The 16049-nt window shown below is 43.2% G+C and overlaps 1 protein-coding gene across 1 annotated transcript in view; it reads left to right on the plus strand.

Moving 5' to 3' along the window:
• LOC138567897 (SCO-spondin-like) overlaps positions 1-14813 on the plus strand; it is a 1036222-nt gene extending 1021409 nt beyond the window's left edge. The window contains exon 113 of the mRNA XM_069646396.1: positions 14609-14813. Coding sequence (XP_069502497.1) covers positions 14609-14631 — 23 coding nt within the window. The 3' untranslated portion in view covers positions 14632-14813. The remainder of the gene's footprint in view (positions 1-14608) is intronic.
• The last annotated feature ends 1236 nt before the right edge of the window (positions 14814-16049 follow it).

Here is a 16049-nt window from a genome sequence, read left to right on the forward strand (position 1 = left end):
CCTTCACCGACGGCCTTCAAATTTCGCGGACCTGATCAGCAGAGATGGCTGCTCATTCCATGTTCTATAGCAGTAGAACCGTCCACTATGAATGATTATATCGGCATCGCGGCCCTGGTTCACGCCAGAGCTCACACGGGAGCGGCCATCTTCTCTCGTGCGCAACAGCGCCCCCGAGTTAGTGCCTTTTCATTTTCTTGACAGCCATGAAGAGGGGCATGTGGCAGAGGTTGGAGAAAAAAAGTAAGTGAGGGAGGAGGATTCGGAGGAGTGATGTGGGTGACACTATTAGTGTGGAACATTGGCAGAGAGTAGGAGCATTGGGGCCTGAGACAATGGCCATAGCGGAGTACAATGGCAAAAATCCAGGGAGGCGTGCAGGTAGCCAAGAAAATGCAGGAGGTCCCTGGTGGATTCAACCTGCTTGCCGGCCACCAGATTGGCCAAACACTGTTCTCCATGTGCTCATTCTATTTTTTAAGCCCTAAAACCTGGCTTTAACAAAAATAAATATAAAACGTTTCTAGTTGAGACGGCAACTGCCAAGTCTTTCATCACTGATCCTCCTGGCGAACATCTAGACAGTTAAGGACAGACTGAATGCTCTGTGATGCTACACAACACATGCATTGCAACCAAATTAACTCCAGTAGCTGCACATATTTCCACTGGCTTTCAATGTAGGCTAATATCTCAGTCAAAGTAATTAGCATTACAGTATGTCCAAGGGGAATGATGATGCCTTCATCAGGGAAAGAATTAAGGCCTTCTCACCAAACCGGCAATTATGCTCTTCAACCATGGCATTCATTTGCATTCCTGATGGGAGCCATCAAAGTGTTAGGGTATGCGCTAATGAGTGCCTTGCTGCAACTCTTTGTACTCAAACCATTACCTTCAAATAAGAAAAAAGCATACAAATTCAAATGTTCTGAAAAAACCTGGTCATTGTATCTGAGTCTCTGCTAAACTGTACCGGGACCTAGTGGCACCTAGAGAAGCACTTTACACATCTTCAACATACAATAAAAAAAAGCTGCACTCACACAATATTGCACATAATTAAGGTTCAAATCTTGCACTTGGGGCCTATAGCAGCGGAGTGTTAGCAGAGTGTTTGGTGCCTGTGCCTGGAAGCTACACTGTTGGTCCTTGAGGATCTTTTCCCTTTCTACTGCCTGGAGGTGGTGCCTAGAGGTGGTGCCTGAACATAAGCTTCACTCTAGACGCGGAGCGTCCGCGGAGTGTTAGCAGAGTGTTTGGTGCCTGTGCCTGGAAGCTACACTGTTGGTCCGATGCCTCGCATGAAGTAGATGTGGCGCCCTGCCCTGCGCCTCCCGACGAAATGCAGATTGATAAAAACAACATTTGGAAAGAACATGTCAATGACATTGGCATGCCACCACGCAATGGCCTCCAACGCGTCAGAGTTGAGCATATTGGAGAGTCAGAGGATACTACCTCCGCCCCCGCAGATGGCCTATTGGAAACAGGTTCCCTGCGGTTGGCAGCTTCTCCCATTATGGAAACCGTGGAAAACGGAACCAAAGGTATGTGCAAAATAATCTGCTCCCCTGTTTTGCAAGTCCTTAAGGCTCTGTTGGCCCGCTGTTCCGATCGATCTCTGCGGGGGGCTGGCGGGGGAGCCTGTGGGGGCGAGGCCGGTGGGTCGGGGGTGTCCCGGAGCCGGTGGGTGGACTTACCCTGCCAGGGGTATGCAGGGAGCGAGCCCTCGGGACCCCTGGTGCTGGTGACCGTCCCCAGATCGCTAGAGGTGGAGGTGGCGGCGCGGTGGGGAGAGAGGGAGCGGACGCGGCCAGAAGGGCTGTGTGTATGGATGATTCTCCCACTGTCCCGCGGTCTGGAGATGCGGCCCTAACAGAGCCGCAAAAGGAGGAGGACCGGATACAAACTTTCGGAGGAGTCGAAGAGCCAGGGAGCGTGGAAAAATTTGCTTTCTGCGCACCACGTGAAGAGGCCTTCTTTGTGTTTCCAAAGATACAGCTAAATAAAGGAAATGAAGTGTTAGGTGAAAGCCTAACCTCTCCTGCATATGTGGATGCCTTGGGAGACCTCTGGAACTTTCAGGATCTTTCCCCAAACCCCTGTTCACCCACTAAAAAACAAAGTCTGGCCCGTGCTCAAAAAGTACGCGATTCCCTGACCTCTACTGAGCCCTTGATTCAAAAAGATCAAAACCAAATCTGCAGCTTAAAGCCACCAGTGAAATCAACTATGTGCAAAACCATCAAATCAACAAGTCCACTAGCTGCAAAAAAGGACTCACTCAGATCAAACAAAGGCTATACCCAAAATCTTGCTCAAAAGAGTAAAACAAGAGCACATTCGCTCTCAGACATAAAATCAATCAGATGGCACTTTAACAAAAAAGAGCTTGGAACAGTAACAAAAGCTGCCTCCGGTTTCACCGGGGCACACTGTTCAATGACAGCTGAACTAGAAGTCACTGATCAAGAACTACTTCAAGCGACTGGAACCGGAGAACCAGTTGTAAACGCGATGATTCAGACACTAGCACAGATTGGAGATCGGAGGAGTCCTCTCCTAGAAAATCACAGACCATGCAAGCCTGCTCGCATAGAGCTACCGCAAATTGTAGCTGAACCAGCCCCCAGCCAAGACTGCCTTTCGAAGCCACAAGATGCACATATCGGACAAACACCAATTATTTTAACCACAGAAGCTGAGGCCCCGGAGGTGTTTACCAGCCCAACAAAAACCTCAACCCCTCACCCAAATAGATCGAAACGAGGTTTGGGAGAAGAAGTAATAACCCCAGCTATTGTCAAAACAGCCCCAGAAACAAAATCTAAATGTGCATTGACGCAGCTAAGCCATATGAAAGAGTTCTCCAATGAATTGCTGTTCTCAGCCACAGCATACAACAGCTTGCAGAAACAAGCAGGGCAAACGAAAAGAAAGGACAGTGACATCGAGCCAACCTTAATAGAAAGCACAGATGAAGAAAATGATATTTCGTCTGCTAAAGCACCTTTAAAGCACAGTCAGGCAGAGATTGCCTATGACAAAATTGCAGAGATCGCCTTTGAGAAAATTGCACCAGCAATATTAAAAGCTAATGCAGAAGCTTGCGCGAACCTGCAAGCTGCAGTGGGATCTATGATGTCAATTACCATGGCACCGTTCCTTAAATTATACGAAGTTCTTTATGAAAACTACAAGGATAAATCAACTCTTCTGGCTCTAATTCAATCTAAATTAATATATATAGAATCGTATATTGCGACTATCAAAGAAAAGAGAGCAAGAGAAGAAGAAACTGAACATGTAATTTTCAAAACTCTCATTGATCTGATGAAAGATGCCAGAGAAGACAAGAAGGCATTTCTCCATTGTTTCAGTGATACAATAACAATGATGAAACCGGATGTTTTCAGGTATCAAGGTCAAACTATGGAAAAATTTACATCTACAGAAAACGCATGGAGTTTTGCAAACGAAAAGGATAATATGACGGATAAAACAATGGTCATTGACAGTCGACCAGAACAGGCGAGGCCGGAGTCATCAGAGGGACAACATAACACCACCTGTAAAGAAAATCCCGTGAACGCCTCCGTAGTTGGCCTGGCTGCACAATCGGAAACACAGGATGTGATAATAAATCCATCGACAGGCCATGTTGATAACCGTCTTAAGGTAGATAAAAATAAAGCCTTATTTCCTTTATTTGCTACAGAAAGTCCACTTGCACCAAAGGAAAAAGAAATGGGTGGTCAACCTAAACAATCTGCTGTGAAATTCTCCAAAAAAAAGGAAATTGCTTTGGGGACAACAGCCAAGAAGTTAAAAAATCTTCCAATGCCAAAACACACCTCGACAGTAGGAACTCGTCACTTCATTCGTAACTTGAATTCTATTGGAACCGCACCGCATAATGGTGAAAGAAGTTTCCAACTAAACGGCTCACAAAAACGCCAAAACTATAACAGTCGAGAATCCGTTCCAAAATCGATAACTGTAGACACAGATGAAGACTTTTCCAATACTAGCGAAGACATAGATGCCCTCTTGCAACTCTCGGTCCACGAGTGTGATCGATCCGCAGATAATACTAGTCAAGAAAGCCCTGTGACCATCGGACAACAGGTCGAAGAGAACGATGAACTAAATCACAGTGAGACCCAATCACCAGCATTCAAAACTTTACAGGAAAAAAGGGAATTGATAGAACGCAAAAGCATAAACGAAATGAGAAAAAAACAAGTACTGGATGCTATGCTGAACCATTCAAATCAGAAGAATCAGAAAAAGAAAGACCTGCCCCGACGAGAACCCATAAGGAAAGAAACAAAAAACCATTCTGATCAATTCCGAGCCGATACGGCAACGGAAAAGCGAGGTAAAATGGAGGAGAAAGGCCATATACTCATAGTCGAAAGAGTGTTGAAAGCTAGAGATGGTCTGATCCTAAATAGATCAAATCTCATGAGACTTTTGCATAACGTACCACAACTACGAGTCATCGAGCCAAAAGACATCAAGATAGTGGCTTTTCCTAAAGAAGATGAAACCGATCGAATTTGCCTCCATCTGTTCTCAAAAGCAATCATGAATCTTATTTTGTTAGCTGCTGATGCACTCAGATCTCTTGGCTTTGACATCAAATCGGATGCATCAAAAAACCAAGAACAAGGTTCAAAACAGTTGCATAAATTGCCACGGTTCTCGAGCCACTCTCCCCCAAGGGCTGCCCAGACAACAGACGATTTGAATGAAAAACCAATAAGATTCTCTCCAACAATTTTGCGAGGACCCACTGCTCTCAGAATGAGAATAAAAGGAAACGTAGGATGCAAGGCGTTATGTCCTTCAGCTGGAAGTGAAGCTGTTCTTGTGACAAAAATCGACACAACTAAATCCTGGAATTGGCTTGCTGGCACATTATCCACAAAAAACAACCTCTAGATCGACTGTGGAGTTGTCTCAAATAACCTGCGAATAGTGTCATGGAATACTCGTGGGCATCGACATCTGTTAGATCATTTGAATAAGGAATTACAATCGTCAGACATTATTTGCATCCAAGAATGCTGGCTTTTAGAACCCCCAGTTATGGGGGGGTCCACATGTCTCCTTAACAAAGGATACAAAGGTCTGAAAGGGAGACCTTCTGCAGGATTGTTGACAGTGATAAAAAACGAATACAAAGGAAACATATTCCGGGTTATGACCCCCTCTCCACTCATACAAATAACTATAATTCAAGAGCATAATGGAGGCTTTCATCAACCCAAAAAGCATTATCAAATTATTTTTTATCTTTATTGGAATTCCAAAGCCAAGGATGGAGAGAAGTTCCTAGGAACTGTGCTCCAACACATTGACGAGCTGAGAGCTGAATTTGAGAAACCCACATTAATAATTTGTGGTGATCTCAATATAGACTGTATAAAGAAGCCTCATGTCGAACAAAGAGGAGGTTCACAACAGAGAGCTACGCGTATAAAAAGATGGTTAGCGGAAATGAACAGTCGAGATCTTTTGCAGGTAAACGGAAATGTGAACGGCGATCGACAAGGAGCAGTCACATGGGCGTCATATAATCAATACGCAACCCTTGACTACTTTTTTGTGGATAGAGAAACGTTTAAAACTATCTCTTCACTGAAAATAATTCCAACAAGCAAAAGCGACCACAAAATACTTCTCCTTACGTGCGTACTGACAATCAACCCACAGGAAAATCCATCAACCTATCAAAAAAATTGGCCTCATAAGGTCGAAACGAACAATGGCCTTAATAGATTACGAATAGCACTAAAAATGACACCGAAGCTCAAAAAAGTCATAGAACGATGGAAACTAACGACAAACATGGGAGTCGAATACGAAACATGTCTTTCCACCTTCAGAGTAAAATCAGGCTACAAGATACAGCCAAAAATCCCTCGATTACATAAATATAACGCTGAATTGGCTGAAAGAAAATCAAACCTAGCAACAAAGCTAAGAGCTCTAAACAAATTGAATACTGAGGGGGCATGTGAAGAAAGGGCAACTTTAAAAAAAGCATACCGTAATTGGGCTAAATCTCATAGGGCCTTACTGTATCAAAGAGACTCTGAAGAGATGCTGGCAGTTACCGCTAACAAAAACGCTAAATTCATGTGGGCTCTAATGAATCTAACAAGTGTATCACAAGGAACAGAACAGATAAACCCGATTCACGAAGGAAAATGGATCCAATATTTCCAAAAAGCGCATAGCCATGAGATGCTAGAAGAGGTCCAAATGCAAATAACCATGGATAAGACTCCTTGGAACATTCCATTCGAGAAGTCGGAAATTATTACACTAATCAACAAGGCAAGCAGTTCGCGGGCACCTGGGCCCGATGGCCTAACAAACGCCATATTAAAACAATCACCTGAAGTGTGGGCTGACATGTGCTACGTACTGTTTAAACGTATCATCAAAACCAAACAAATACCAGAATCATGGACCAAAGCGATTATTATTCCCATTCACAAAAAGGGAGATAGATGCAAGCCTGAGAATTATCGTCCAATATCTCTGTTGGACGTAATAGGCAAAATATTTGCAGGTATCCTCTTAAAGAGATTAAAGGAATGGATTATATACTCAAGAAACTACGATCATCGACAGACAGGGTTTGTTGAAAAAGTCGACTGCGGACTAAATCTGCTCATACTCAACCTATTAAAGGGTAAAACCATCTGTGAAAAACAGAAACTTTTTCTGGCGTGCATAGATATGGCCGCCGCTTTTGATAAAGTGGACAGACAAATCCTGTGGAATAAACTAAAGCAAAGAGGATGTCCTGAAGATCTCGTGGCCGCAATTAAAGCCATGCATACTGACACATACATCCAAGTAAGGTTAAACCAAAAAGGTAACCTAACCAAACCGATCCCGACAACAAGAGGCCTGAAGCAAGGTTGCCCCATGGCAGCGACCCTTTATAACTTTTACATTCTGGAGATAGGGGACCGGTTGGTCACACCAATAGGCTGTTCGCCTAAAATAGGCACCATAGCAGTGGGCCACCTGTTGTACGCAGATGATTTGATTATCTTGGATAAAACCCCAATTGGTTTGCAGAAAAAACTGGAGGCCCTAGAAACAAATGTCAATGAAAATAATCAAGAAATAAATCCTGAAAAATCTGAAATTCTAATAATGAAAACATCAAGAGCCAGAGAGAAAAAGTCTTTCAAATGGCATGTCGGGAACAAAGTTATTCCAATAACAACGAGTGCAAAATACCTGGGAGCAATAATAAGTGCAGACTGGAATGACCAACCGTGGAAAGAGCACATAATGCGTAAAATGAGTCAACTAACGGCACAAGCACTTATACTGAAACAAAAATTCGGAAAGTTTTCGATCCAACCGACAGTTGACTTTTATAATACAAAAGTTATTGCGTCTGTTGCTTATGCTGGAGATACAGCTCTCAGAATACCATCAGAATTTTGGGGCAAGGTTGAAGCAACATTTTGGAGAAGAATATTGAGATTACCTCAATGCGTCCCAATGATCATAATACGACATGAATGGGCCTGTATTCCCTGCAGGCCACAATCATATGGAAAGCCTTATTAACATTCAGAAAGACACTAATCAAAGATTGTCCACCACAATATGAAATCTTAAAGGACGAAAACATTAAAACACAATTCTGGCCACTGTCTAGCTGGAAAGAAAAATGTAAAGATCTCTTACAGAACTTAAATATTCCTGAGGACACACTATGTAACAACCCAAAAAGGGTGAAGACTGCGTTACTGTGTGCTGACTGGGATAAAACAGAAACTGCTCGTGCCAATTCCAAATCTCACACGCTCTCAAATAATCTTAGATCAGTTCCAAAAACCCTACCTAGTTACCTGAAAAAGAGTGGGAACCCAATTCATCGGGATCTAATTTTACGTTTTAGATTAAATATTCTAAGAACAAAAACAAATTTGATAAAATATGGCACAGTAAGTGATAACATATGCCGGCTCTGTGAGCAGGAAGTGGAATCTCTAAAACACTTTATAATGTTTTGTCCTGAACTAAAATCAGTAAGAGATTTATATTTACATCCAGCATTAACGCCGACGTGTGGGCTGGATTCCGCTTTATGGTGGGAATCCTTGTACGATAACCCAAATCAGAAAACCACGAGAGCTCTTGGAATTTTTCTTCAAACGATGATGGCCAAATTGGAAATAAACAGGAATCGCACAGTGAATTCGTAAAGGATCTTATGACGAAGGAAAAAGCATAACCTCTGCTACATGCCTATACTCAGGCCAAACCAAAGAGGACTTGAATAATCAATTAAAAAGGCGGCAAGTATGAGAGGAATTGCCATAGAAATATAAGGAAGACTCTAAGATATGGTTTGGCCTTTTTAAGTGAGCGAAACAAGCAAAAGTTGTATTTATTTACTCTACATGCTTAATAAAAAAAAAAATTAAAAAAAATAGCAGCGGTTAGATCCCTGAACCTGTTCTAATGGGCCAAAGCTAACCAAAGCCTATGAATACATCATCACATTCAGGCTAAAAGGCATCAGTGCCATACAGTGGCCTAGTGTGCCACTGCTGTGCACTGAATGTGCAATTTATAGAACTTACAAAGATCATTTGCATAATGTAATCACAAAAGAAAACAAAAGACATGGCATGCACATGAATTCGTGAAACCCTGCACTGACATGTTTCCAACCGTCCCTGTCTCTCAATCAACGGTATCTCTCCCTGCCTTCCAGAACCGTCCTGTGTCATTGGCACGCGGCTCATGCCGACTTCCACAGTACAACAAAAATGCATCTCGATACAGCATTAGGCGCTAATGGCTTCCTGTTAAAGCCATACACAACAAATGCGTATCTTTCCCCGGGTTCGAGGGCGCATGAAGCGGCTGCTTGCAAAAGAGACAGACTAAGTTGAAGTGCATTTGGTGATTATCGATAGAAGAAATTGGCTCAGTGTATGAGCCAGCCGAATTTTGTGGCTCTATCATTAACATGCTAAACCGCAGCTCATCGCGGATTCTGGCGGTGACTGTGACAACAAAGCAATTGGACCTTGTGGATTAGACCAACAAAAAAGACTTGAAGACCTTGGCATACAGATTCAAGATTGAAAAATTGAGACTGGAAATCAATAATTTAACTACCTTTAAGATAAGCATCCATAGCAAAAGTATCTCTCCTGAAGAACCACGGTAAACACTGTAGGGAAACACGTGTTGGGAGATCACGACAAATAAAATGAAGAGTCAAAGATGAATGGATATGATTTGAATGTATGAAATTAATACATGGAAAAAATACATCTATATGAAAAATATCAATAAACACTTTGGTTATTTCTGACTGGACCAATGGCTGGCATTGTTTTTCTGGGATTGCATTCAATACGAGTACCAATTCAAGAAAAATAGAGGTTTTTGTTATTGTTTCAGTCACAACAAAGGCACTTGAAGTGCAGACCTCAGCGCATACTAACACCAAGGATTCGCCCTAAGAAGGGAGTGTCAAAAGCCGACAAAGGCTGAAACCTTATACAATAAACCACAGCTCAGTCCACATATGAACCCATTAACCCCAATCCTGTGTGCAATTCCTCCCTGTCGCCAAAGTGTGTAATCTTGGCATCCTGTCTAAACTCCAAAGCAGAAAAATGTTATGCTAACTCACCTGAACATTAGAGGACGTTGCATTGCATAACCAAAACCATCCTGGGATGGCTTCCAGGCCTCCCTACCATTGAAGAGTTTTGTTAACCACATTGGTTAAAACTGATTTCAAGTGGCATTTTATCCTCTTCTCCAAAGAACCCTTTATCCGCCTTTAAAGAAATGCCAGATGGCACCTCTTGTATTAGGTTAATGCCCATTAGTATCCAGCGCACCATTTTCTTACCTACCTGCTCACGCTGATTGGTGGATTTCCGAGCCTAACCTGACTGGTAATCCCTCATCAGGCGTCCTCTTTCGTGCCCATCTCCGCCACTTCTCCGGTGTTTCATTCTCGACTGGGCGCCATGGAAAGGGAGAAGATACTATCTGTAGTCCCTTCTCTCCTATCCATGTTGGCCATTTTCTTTGTTTTGTTTTTTCTTTTTTCAATGGCCACCATGGAAAGGGAGTAGGGACTACATGTAGTGTACCTGGAGTCCCTTCTCCCTTTCCATGGCAGGCATCTTTCTGTTTACTTTTTTTTTCTTTTTTCCAATGGCCGCCATGAAAAGCGAGAAGGGACTACATAAAGTCTTTTCTACGTGTTACGTGGCAGCCATTTTTTTGCTTTCTTTCTTTTTTTCAGTTGCGAAACCCTGACAGCATCTCCCAACTGAAAACATCACTATTAGTACTCTGATCTTACAGACCGGAGTACTAATAGCAATAAGCCCCTCACTGGAGGGGGGCATTACTGTGTCAGGTAATTCCCTGGGTCTTTTGTTAAGGCCCATGTGCCTGGGCCTGTGACATTACCTGACAAGGTAATGCCACAAGGTAATGCCCCCAATCTCGGGGCTTATTGCCTAATTATATACCAGCTTGCCTTATAGGCACCTTCAGCTATGTCCCAAAGCAGAGTGGCAGGAATTATGAAGAAGAATCCCAGGTGTACCCACAAACCCACAGCTCCAGGAAACCCCACTGGCCATCAGTCAGCATCAGACTTTCAATGCGCAATCACAGGTAGAATCTTATACAGCTGGACCATCACATCCTTTAAAAACTATATAATCATTTGCTATCAACCTCACAACCTTTACTAGAAGTTGCAGAGGTCTCCACCATGGGACGACCCCAATTTGTTTTCAGGCATAATCGTTTATGGAGCACTCTTTTGATTTAACTTAACTTAGAAACACAGTTTGTGGTATGTGGCTGCTGCACGTACAAAGGTCGCTTTTTAAACTGACACCCTAATATGATATGGCTTAAAGCTGAGCTCCCAAAGTTGAACGTCCTTATGGTCCACTTTCAAAACACTTTGGGATGTCAACCTTGTTTATTTATTTATTGTAAAATTCATTATCCCGTTTATCGGTAAAAGGTAAAAACCGGTGATAATTGAAACATTGCCAGCTTTTCTGTTACCACCTATAAAAAGTGAACAATGTAGGGAAATGGAAGAGAAGGCATAGGCACCCCTAAAGTGGGTTAAAGGGGAGACATTTCACACCCTGTTTGCAGCCCCCCACCTCCTAATTGGTAACCTTTCCCCTACAGGCAAATAACTATTTACAGGAGTCTTAGAGGTGCTTCTTCGCCCAGCCGTCATTTGCGTGTTTGCAGGCTCTCTGTTTCTTTAGCCTGTGTTCTCTCTTCGGGACACCACTGGGATCAATGGGGCAGGAATATCACTGGGGTGGGAGCCATCACTGTTAAAAGCAGGCTACCTAAATGCTGGGCACGCTCTTATTTTCCAAATGTGCAGCTTACAAACTGAAACATGCTTTTTTGTCAGAGTACCTCACAAATACTCTGTGGGTATTGTGACCCGTCATTCGTGTTTTATCACAGGATTTATTTATATAGATGTTATATGCTTGTCAAACTTATTCTATTGCACTGATGCAGTTAGTAGGAAATTAAACTGTTGGATCATGGGTGCCAACTTTTGATTTTTGCTACGGGAGAAGACATTCCCCCACATCCTCCCTGAATATAAGCAAGCGACCAGCCCAACCCATCCCTGGGCTGAACACATTTTATAACATCTATTTTATTTTACAAGGAATTGCACAAAGTCGTAAAATGTACAGCTAGTTTTAAATATATGTAACATCTCAGCAACAGTTACTCAACCTGCTGAGCTACCACAGTAGCATTCTGTCTATGGATCCCTTAATGTGCTCAAAATCACTGCATTACCAACAGTGCAGTACATGTACATGACTTCTAAGTCAACAGTAATTAATCTCTAGCCCCACTGACCCGGTGCACAGATTAATTGAGGATGTACCAGTGGCAGCTCCTCCATAATGAGTGAAGGATGCCGAGCCACCAGCACCCTCGCCCATTATGGAGGAACAACAGCCATCCCAGTGGAAATACTGTAAATACAAATAGTGTTTACATGGGAGCATCCATTTTGTCATTTCAAGCAGCCTCCTCTGTTCATGTTAAGCTCTGCCCTGGTGGCACTAATCAAGCAGCAAAAGCCTGGGAGCTTTTGCTTACTGCTGTTATGGCTGTAAATGGGGAACCAGCCTATTTAAATGGCGTCCCTCAGGTTTAGGGATGCGCCGACAATCACCTTCCCAAAATCACACGAGTATATGAACAAGGCGTCTCATACCTGGTCTTCGGAGGGTATTCGGAGGAAGGGAGTGATTCACCTGACACCCTCTCTCGGCGCCGACCAGTTGGCGCAGAGTGAAGACGCCAGGGAAACCCTCAAGGGGGAAAAAACCCTCACTGATGGAGTCCAACGGAGGAGGAGCTGGACGGGACAGGATACAGATGAGTATTCCGTAGAGTAGAATTCACCTTCCCTCAGCTGTCCGTGTCGGCCTAGGAGTGAGACTGTACGAAGATGTGGAGAGATTGGATCCCACGTGCAGGACGAAGGTAAATATCTATGTGAAAACAGACACGTTGGTAAATGAATGCAGTTTCAAAAGAGAGAAAGTAATGCGATTACGGAAGACTATCTTCCTTCCCGTACCGTAATCCCGACTGGGAGTTGGAACTAGTCTCTGAGGGCCATGATTTGGATTCCAACCGCAGTGGCAGTCGGGAGGTGTGTTCTGTGAGCGTGCAGATGTGGGTTGAGCTGTGCAGGGAAAACAGAGGAGAGGGTAAACAAGCGCTAGTGGAGGGAGTATCTAATGGATGACTGATGAAGAATGCTGCCTACTTAAAGTGGAAGGGTCCCGGAGGTTTCCGTGTCATGTTGAGCTACGAAAGGGCTGACTCAGGAGTTCCATGGGGTGAACGTGAGGGTTCCTAAAGGAAGGGAGTAAAGAATAAAGGCAGTGAGATAAAGTCCTCTTGATATTCGGCGTCCGAGAAATCTAGAAGCGATACTCACGAAGTGTGGCTTCTGTGTACAGTAGCAACGCGATGCTGTGATGGATCCAGGACCGGAAATACATTCCTGGGATGAATGGGAGGAGCTTGGTCTGCGGTCTCCCGAAACACTGCACTGTCCACCGGTAAAACCCCGGCCATCTTGGATTGGGGAGTTTGGATATTCGAGATACGCCGCCAACGGTGCCAGACTGACCATCTGCCGGAAATACTATGATTGTTCGTAACAACTGCAGCCAGGACAGAGCTGAACATGGAGAGGAGGCTGCCTTCATTTTCTTTGTATGTTTTCGGTGCTCCCCAAGCAAAGGTCAGTACAGAAAACGTAAAATGAAAGGCAGAGCAATTATAAATATAATATAATTGCTGCCACTTTCTTTTCTAGTTTCCTGTGCGGAAAACTAGAAAAGAAAGTGGCAGTAATTATGAAAACTCTGCCGGATGTCGGCGAAGTATTCATAATTGCTTGGATGTGGCTACAAGCAAAGGCGCAGCAATTAAAAATGCAACGTTGTTGTATTTATGATTGCCATGGTTACAAAACCACAGAAATCATAAATACAACCTTGTTGTATTTATGATTGCAGTGGCTTCAGCTTTGAGTCCGGGGTATCAACCATTATTATATATGTTGTATTTATAAATGCTGTTGGGAGCCCAGGAGACTCAAAGCAAAAGCCGCTGCAGTCATAAATAAAACATGGTTGTATTTATAAATGCTGTGGTTTTCTTTCTAAGTTTCCCGGGCTCCTCCGAGTCGAAGGAATTTGGGAAACTTAGAAAGAAAACCACAGCATTTATAAATACAAACCCGTGGTATTCATGTTTGCAGTGGCTTCAGCTTTGAGTCTTCTGGGCTCCCCCGTGCGACTGAAAGAGAAAGCCGCTGCAGTCATAAATACAACACGGTTGTATTTGTAATTGCTGTGGTTTTCGTTCTAAGTTTCCTGAGCTCCCCCAGCTCGGAGGAGCCTGGGAAACTTAGAAAGAAAGCTTGAAAGTTGTATTTATGATTGCTGTGGTTTTAAGGTGCTATATAAAACAATAAAAATACAAAAATACAAAAAATAATTAAATCGAAAGCACTTACCAGCAGCAGCTTTCCTTCCTGCCTTCTCTGCTGTCTGGCACTAATGAAGCAAAAGCTGCTGCAATAAAAGCTACCAGCAGGTGGCTTTTGCTTCATTAGTGCTGCAAGGCTAGAGATTAACACAAGCACCGGAGGCTCATCCATTTCACAATATGGATGCCTCCTAGTGCTTGAAATGTTTGACTCTATGCCTCATTTGCTCAAAAGTTTACATAGGAACCTCCTTAAAAAATATTTTTTATATATATTTTTGATCATGGCCCATCTTTTGAGCCAATTAAAATTTTAGAGTGAACTATTCCTTTAATGAGTGCTCTGTTGCTCGTGTGAATGGAGTACACATTGGGTGACATCAGCACATATATAAAGGATGATGTTGAGTTGTAAATAATGTTGCTTTCTATCTCTCGCTATATGCCCTGCTTTGCAAGGCGCATTTAATCATTGTTCCCTTGTTTTGTTTCATAGGTGGGGATTTCATGAAGCGTTGATCATCCCACAGGGAAGAAAGAAGACGGACATACAGGGTGTTTGATAGTGTCTACTGATGGGCAAAGGGTCATTTTTTTACTGATCACATACTTGTAAATATATGCCTTAGTATTTTTGTACCAATGTGCTTTATACATCTGCGTTTTTCTACTGTGCTATTAAATTGCCCGCACACTTTCTTGCTGTACAGTCGGATTCTTAATAAAGATAGGTTTCAGCAGTCGTGTGGGCAGTGTCTTTGCATTTACTGCAGGAGATAATGATGATAACAGGATGAAATGATTGACTGTAAACGGCCAGCGAGTTGTAATTCTTGGATAACAGTTCCTGGGCCAACGCATTTATAATTAGGAACTGTAATTACCAAAACACATATCATGAATATTTTGACAGAAACATTTCTTTTGTATAAAAATGGACTGCATGAAAAACATTTATTTTAAAAAATGAAGACTACGAGAAAAGTAAACAAACTGGGGGACATGCAGTCCCTGTCACTGTACCAAGGAACACCAGAAGGAGGCTGTGTGCTGCAGAGTCTCCTTTCTATGTCCATTAAAGAGGACCTGTCAAGAGGTACAAGAATGGAACTTTGTATGCACCCTTCTGCTGCCGGTGGCAGTTTTTGAAAAAAGGTAGGAGAAAGGCAAAGGAATGAGAATGAAAGCAAGACGGCCCCCACTATATCCAGTTCCTCATGGCCGTTAACTGCAAAAGTGAAGTGATAACCGATAAGGTGGAGGGCTGCTTTACCTAGGAGTGTCATTGGTAAGAGTATGTAGCTGTGTGGCTGTGAATTTGAAACTTGTGTCTAGTGCTTGACTGGAATTTTATTATTTTCCTTAATCACGTTTCCCAATGGCAAAAACCAGGCCTTCCCCAATTCAAGTAAAATGTGAGTCCCTGGAATCCTGAAGGTTCTGATTATCTCTGGCAGCATAGAACACTAACATACATTTTATAACTGCCTTTCATACACTATTGCACCTGGGGACAGGTCCTTTCACTGTTGCCTGCTGTTTTATTGGCCTAACCGACGACCATTCTTCTGCACACACTCAAGACTCACCTTCATGGCACATGTTCAAGTGTTCATTGGTGGGGTGCGCCCCAAAATTAAGGGCTGCTCACCCCGTTCAGCATCCTTTACAGAACTTCACTGTGCAGCATGGCTCCCGCTAGTACTCACTAACAGAGCCGGTGCTGCACGAACTACAAGGACCTTTCAACGCATTTATAAAAAGAAAAACTTTTTTTAGGTAGGCCTCTTCTATGCCTGTAGAGGGCCTGTCAGTTTTTAGCACTCCGTGCATGAGCGTGCCAGAGACCGGCAAGATTTGATAGCGATAGAAGGGCACAGTAGGGAGGACCCATCAATCTGTGTGCAATACCCGCTTGGCTACGTACAGTGGGGCAG

Source organism: Ambystoma mexicanum, chromosome 2p (assembly GCF_040938575.1).
Source record: "Ambystoma mexicanum isolate Mex_15411 chromosome 2p, UKY_AmexF1_1, whole genome shotgun sequence".
Classification (NCBI taxonomy): domain Eukaryota; kingdom Metazoa; phylum Chordata; class Amphibia; order Caudata; family Ambystomatidae; genus Ambystoma; species Ambystoma mexicanum.